Source organism: Rattus rattus, chromosome 10, assembly GCF_011064425.1.
Source record: "Rattus rattus isolate New Zealand chromosome 10, Rrattus_CSIRO_v1, whole genome shotgun sequence".
Taxonomy (NCBI): domain Eukaryota; kingdom Metazoa; phylum Chordata; class Mammalia; order Rodentia; family Muridae; genus Rattus; species Rattus rattus.
In genome coordinates, this window is record NC_046163.1 from 51,985,088 (window position 1) to 51,991,445 (window position 6,358).

The window sequence follows — 6,358 nt, forward strand, 5'->3', positions numbered from 1 at the left end:
CCTTATGGGTGTTCCCCTCCACCCTCCCCCATTGCCGCCCCTCCCCCCAACAGTCTAGTTCACTGGGGGTTCAGTCTTAGCAGGACCCAGGGCTTCCCCTTCCACTGGTGCTCTTATTTCATGTATGAGTACACTGTCGCTCTCCTCAGACACACCGGAAGAGGGCATTGGATCCCATTACAGATGGTTGTGAGCCACCATGTGCTTGCTGGGAATTGAACTCAGGACCTCTGGAAAAGCAGTTGGTGCTCTTAACTGCTGAGCCATCTCTCCAGCCCTAACAGCTATCTCCAATTGACAGTTTTCTCCTATGGAGTCTCACTGGGCATATGAACCTCACTTATATGTAGGCACCATATCTAGCAGTAGATGGCAACACCAAACTAACCTAATGATGATTTTTTTTTGGGAGATGGTTTTTGGCTTATATTGCTTTGGTTGGCTTTTTTTTTTTAAACTTATTGCTGTTTGCTTGTATAGTACAGTTTCCAATTTTGTATTTTTATAATTGTGTGTGTGTTTCTTGTGCTTTTTCTTTTTTAAAATTCCTTTTTTTGCCTTGTTTAAAGAGAAGGAAAGCAGGTGTGTGAAAGGGAAAGTTTTTTTTCTTTTGGAAGGGAAAGTTTTAATCAGAACATAGCGTATGAAAAAATTGTTTTAAAGAAGATGGAAGTTGAAAATGATTTCCACATCTCTAAAATCTCCATCCAAAATCACTTGATATTCAGATAGCAGGTATCTCTGTGCTCTTCCTGCTCCTTCTCACCTGAGCTCACTGCTCCCTTATACTGTTCCACCAGCTTTGATCTGGTACCTGCTTCTTTGTGCTTCCTAAGTAATTAATTTCAGAAACAATTGCTTTGTTTATTGTTCTGGATGCTCTCATTGTGACCTTCCTGGGCCTTGTTCTCCATTATCTTTGAGCTAGACCTGTATTTTTTGTCCATATGCAGCCCAAACTGCATCTTCTTTTGGAAGGTTATCCTGGTGTTTAAAGAATGTTCTAGGTGCTGTGTTTTATTCTCTTTGTAATCATATCAATGACTACCATTAATAATATCTGGACGCTGTTTTGGAGTGCTGTAGCCAGTATGATTCTTGCTGTGGTGAGTTGTAGCTTCAGTGTACACAGAGACATAGGACTAGGTTACTTACAGAGGGCAAAAGTCACTTGTTGAGATTTGAACTGTATCTTGTGAGAGGAAGGAAGCATGGGAGGAGTGTAAAGAAGACATTTCTGTTAGCAATATTTATTACATGTTCCTCAGACGTAGAATCTGTCTGTGATAACATCTGAGTGGCATTGCAAAAGCCAGGTGTTCTAGATCACCACTGGAGCTTTTGAGACATCATACATGTTTGTTTTCATACAAATTGATCTCAGTTTCTTATATATTTTTAATTTTCATTTTTATTCTAATCTCTCAATCTCATTTGCTGTCCAGTTTTTAACCGCCACTTATCTTTATCATTGTGTCCCTTGAGCAACATCATTTATTGACTTGTACTTTGAAAAGTAAGCAGAAGGATTTCTACTGCAATTTTACACATATTTTGAGTTAGTTTTAAACTGACCACCAGTAGCTTATACGTGTTGCCACTTTCCTCCTTGTGGATTGCTTTGGCATTCCAGTTGCTTAAGTTCCCCCTGCTTTATAACTGGATTTTTTAAGATATTGAAACACCAATTATCAAAAGAAGTAGAGCCAAGAGAAAGCATTTGAAATTACATAAAGCAACAAAACAATGCAGGTAGAATTTGATAGGATTTTTATTTGGCAGATATGTAGACAGGACATTCATAAAGAAGAAAAAAACTCCAGATAGAGTGAGTTCTGCCACCTTGACCTCGTACACACTGATCATCTCATTTTCATGAGCTTTTGGTGTTCCACATACGGGGCTTGATGACTACATAACCATTTATTTCATAATTCAGAGCCTGCCAATCCAAAATATTAGGATTGGGTGGGAAACCTCTGTCCACAGAATGAATGTTCTCTGGGGTCAGCACACTGTCCCACATGTACAAATCTGCAATCTCTCCCACAAAGGACTGTGTCTTGTCAAACCCTCCTCCATACGTATCCTGCTCCTGTCCCAGGACAATACTGGGTGAGGATTTCACAGTGTATCCCTTCTGCAAACCCTTTTTTACCCAAGGCTTTCCATTGACCCAAAATTCAGCAATACCAGAGGAGGACTCCCAGCTGGTACAGAAATGTATTGGAGAAGGGTATTCTTCTAAACCACGGACTGTGACCTTTGAATTTCCAATGTATAGGCTATATTGTCCAACTTTGTCTTTATAAATTAGTAGTTCATTGTCTCTGCCGTTGACACTGTAGGAGAAAAGACTCTGAGAGCGGGAAAGGTCACTGTAGGCTCGGAAACACAGTGTAAAATTCTGCAGCGGTTTCTCTAGCCATGGGATCAGCTTCACATAATCAGTTTCAGATTCTCTGGGGAACACAAATACCTTCTGATTGAGGTCTGTGAGATAAAGCAAGAAAGAGAATGCATTTCAACAAATTCAGAGAAACAATACCTCAGGATCAACTTTTCTCATTTTATGCTCCCCGACAGTAGCCTAAACTTCTTACCTGTCTGAGCAAAGGCTTCTGAAAGAAGCCTGGTGAAGACAGACATCCAAAGCAGCAGCTTGTCCATGCTTGGTCCAGGGTATGACAGCAGCAGCAGCTGTTGCTTGGGTGTGGGACGAAAGTGTGGTGGCCCCCTATGCTCTTCAGATTTTAAGTTTTGTATGTGCCTTTGATGACAATGAAGGGTAGAGAGAAGCAATACCATGTGAGGTATTCCCAGATCCTCTTTTGTCCTGCCAATATTTAGAGCTGTTATTGGAAAGTAAATGATTAGCTCCTGTGCTGGAAAATCAGTGACAGTTATTCATTAGACACAAGCCAGTGCTAGAGCTCGAACCCCTGTGACCCAGATTCCATTGCCGGGAAGAGAAGAGATGCAGAACTTCAAGATCCTACCGATGGAACGAGAGGCCAGGTTGGCCACATGAGTTGCTCTGTTTTGCAGCTGGGTCTCTTTCTCATGACTCCGTGCTTTGCTAGACGGGGATATGGGGACAGGGCAATTACATACCTATTAAAGTTAAGCGAAGTGGCCTTTTCCGTGTAGAACATTCTAGAGTTCCAGCTTCTGCCAAGCAGCCTAAAACATCTATTTGTCTCTTTGATTTCGATTCCTCAAATAATGAGTAACACATCCAGGCATAACTAAGAGGATAGAGACAGCTGAAGTACAAACCTCCTGTTTGCCCTGAAGCATACTAGTTTTCTACAACGATTACTCAGCCACCCCTTATATTATGACTCATGATGCTTTCTTAATCTTAAACTATCTCATTTCTCATTGTGACTAATTGGTTTTGGTGACATACACACCTGCCGAAAGTCAGCGTCTTCCTGTTTCCCACTCTTTCCTTTGAGCCCTTGGGCATTCAGGTGCATCTTTGCTGATGAACTCATTGTTGCATTGTGCTCAGATTTGTGCACTCATTCCCACACTCATTAGGTGTGGAGATGAGGTGGGGGCCCACTCTTTTACAGTGCCAATGAACTTCATACCTGTGTTCTCTCCTGCTAATTTAAAAGTCAACCTTTATTAGTCACCACTCAAAGCTGCTTGGCTTTCTCCTTTCTGCTTGCTTGATTTTCTTTCTCACCTCTAAAACCTATAGAATCTTTATTATCATTTTTTTTGTGTCTAGCTTATTATTATTTTCTTTCTTTCCTTTCAGTTCACCTTGGGTTAATTAGGCTTTTCAATGACACATTAACTACCACGGGTAATCATCTTCTTCAACTCTACTCTCATTATTCTTCAAATCCTCATCTCTGGGAATATTTTTTTAAATCTATTTTTTTCTAATCTAAGCTGAATCTCAGGTTGTGAAGCCTTTCATAACTTGCAAAGTATGGGTGAGGAGTAGACTTAGCTGGAGTTACACATCCTATTACTTCATGCAGTAAATACTGATCTTTCTTCTTGGAAGCCTATGCCATCTCCAGTATCCCTCTTCCTTGCTCGTGTTCTCTGAATCAAATCCTATTTTCCAGTCAAACACCTCTCTTTGTTACTCTTTACTTCTGACTTACATCCTGACTTTGTTACTTCTATTCATCACCTTGAAATCCTTTATTATCTTTTTCTTTTTATTCAAACCCTTAAAGTTCTTCAAAATAAATCTCAAAAGTGATCTGCTTTCTAAGGCTTTTCTAATGGACCAACTACATATGATCTCACTTTTTTGGACTCTTAAAAATATCTTAGTTTTTTTTTTCTCTTACTTTGGTAAGACAACGCGACCAAAGCAACTTAGAGAAGGAAGGATTATTTGGAACTTACAGCCTGCATGCTGGCACTGGGACAATATCTCACAGCCCCATCTTGATACACAGCCATGAGACAGACAGATAATGGCTCAATTGGCTGAGCAGAAAACCCTTTCTCTATCTTACACCCAACCCAAGTGTCATAGAAGTGTAATGCTATGCCTGTCGTGCCCAGCTTTTACATGGGTGCTGGGGTTATGAACTCAGTTTCTTATGCTTGAGCATCAGTCACTTGATCCACTGAGCCATCACTGCAGCTCCAGGGTAAGATTTTCTCTTTACATATAGTTTAGTAACAACACAAAGTGTAAGGTAATTGAGTAAAATGTCTAGGAAATGCTACAAATAGGCACCAAGGAAACCTTTACTGTGAACCCAGGGACTATGTAATTCCAGGTTTAGGTGTTAATCAGTGAATACCATAAAATTCAGACACTAGGTTAACCAGCTGTGTATAGTTGTCATCATAAATTAATTACTATTCTATCAGCAAAAAGGTTTCAGATGTCTGTGTAGCATGGAATCTTTTTAATTGATAATAAATTCATAGAAGCAGCCTGGGGAATATATGAGCCAGCCCAAAGAGCTTGGAAGAATAGAGTTTTATATTGCTGTTGGGGACAAGTGACAGCATGTATTGTTGACTATGGGAATACAGTAAAGAGGAACTCTTGGTTGACAAGTAAGTGCGATCACAATTAGAATGAGAAGAAGGTAGTAAAATGGATAATTGGGTCTTCTTTAGTGTCCCCACCATAGAATGACTCTTAGGCTTTATAAGAAAGCAACCCATGCTTCAGTAATCATTAAGACAGAAATCAAGAAATTTGTAACAGAGATATGGAGACAATTATTTCAAGGTGTAGGAGAATGAAACCCTAGTCTTCATACTGAGGGTATTTTCCACAGAGAGCTAATTTATGTTATTGTCCAGAGACTTTCAAATGCCGTCTTGCCAGTGAACATTCAAGTACAGGCTGTAGTTTCTGTCCCTGTGGCTTCTGTGAGGAAGAAAGGGCAATGATATATTGCAAAGAAGCATGGTGATGTGTATGGCCACAGTAGAGGTACCCTGCTTTAGTCACCATCAAATAGGACAGAAGAAGGTACTCTCTGAACCAAAAGAAATGATTGCAACGAGGCCGATATGTAAGATGTAATTAAAAGATTTCCTGAAGGATTCAATAATGCCTTAGTATTCTAATGTCCTGTGTGATTGTGACATGTCTAAATCACAACAACTGTTAGGAAAAACTAGAGAGGAAGAGACTGAAGTAGACAAGGGGCAGTACTAAAATTATTTTAGTACTGTGAAACAATTATTTCCCATGGGTTGGTTCTGTTAGTCACAAGAATATTTTTTCCATCAATTCCTTATTTTCTTTTATTGGATTTAAAATTTTACATTTTAAATGTTATCCTCTTCCCTGGTTTCCCATCCAGAAACCCACTATCCCATTTCCTCCCACCCCCTGCTTCTATGAGGGTGCTCCCTCACCTACCCACCCACCCACCCATCCCTTTTACTTCCCTTCCCTGACATTCTCCTACACTGGGGCATCGAGCCTTGACAGGACCAAGGGTCTCTCCTCCCATTGATGCCTGACAAGGCTATCCTCTGTGACATATGCAGATGGAGCCATAGGGCCAGCCCTGTGTTTTCTTGGGATGATGGTTTAATCCCTGGGAGCTCGGGGGTGGGGCGCTGGACGATTGATATTGTTTTTCTTATGGGTTGCAAACCCCTTCAGCTACTTCAGTCCTTTAACTCCTCCATTGGAGATCCTGTTTTCAGTTCAATGGTTGGCTGTGAGCATCTGTCTCTGTATTTGTTAGGCTCTGGTGGAGCCTCTCAGGAGACAACTATATCAGGCTCCTGTCAGCAAGCACTTCTTGGCATCAGCAATATTGTCTAGGTTTGGTGTCTGTTTATGAGATGGATCCCCAACATGGGGCAGTCTCTGGATGGCCTTTCCTTCAGTCTTTGCTCC

General features: G+C 40.8%; 1 protein-coding gene across 1 annotated transcript; it reads right to left on the bottom strand.

Moving 5' to 3' along the window:
* Window positions 1–1,749: 1,749 nt before the first annotated feature.
* Apcs (amyloid P component, serum) lies at window positions 1,750–2,784 on the bottom strand. The gene is made up of 2 exons (XM_032915387.1): window positions 2,604–2,784; window positions 1,750–2,493 (listed from the first exon to the last, which is right to left on the bottom strand). The coding sequence occupies exons 1-2, from the start codon at window positions 2,668–2,670 to the stop codon at window positions 1,874–1,876; spliced, it is 687 nt and encodes a 228-aa protein (XP_032771278.1). The 5' UTR covers window positions 2,671–2,784; the 3' UTR covers window positions 1,750–1,873.
* Between the last annotated feature and the right edge of the window lie 3,574 nt (window positions 2,785–6,358).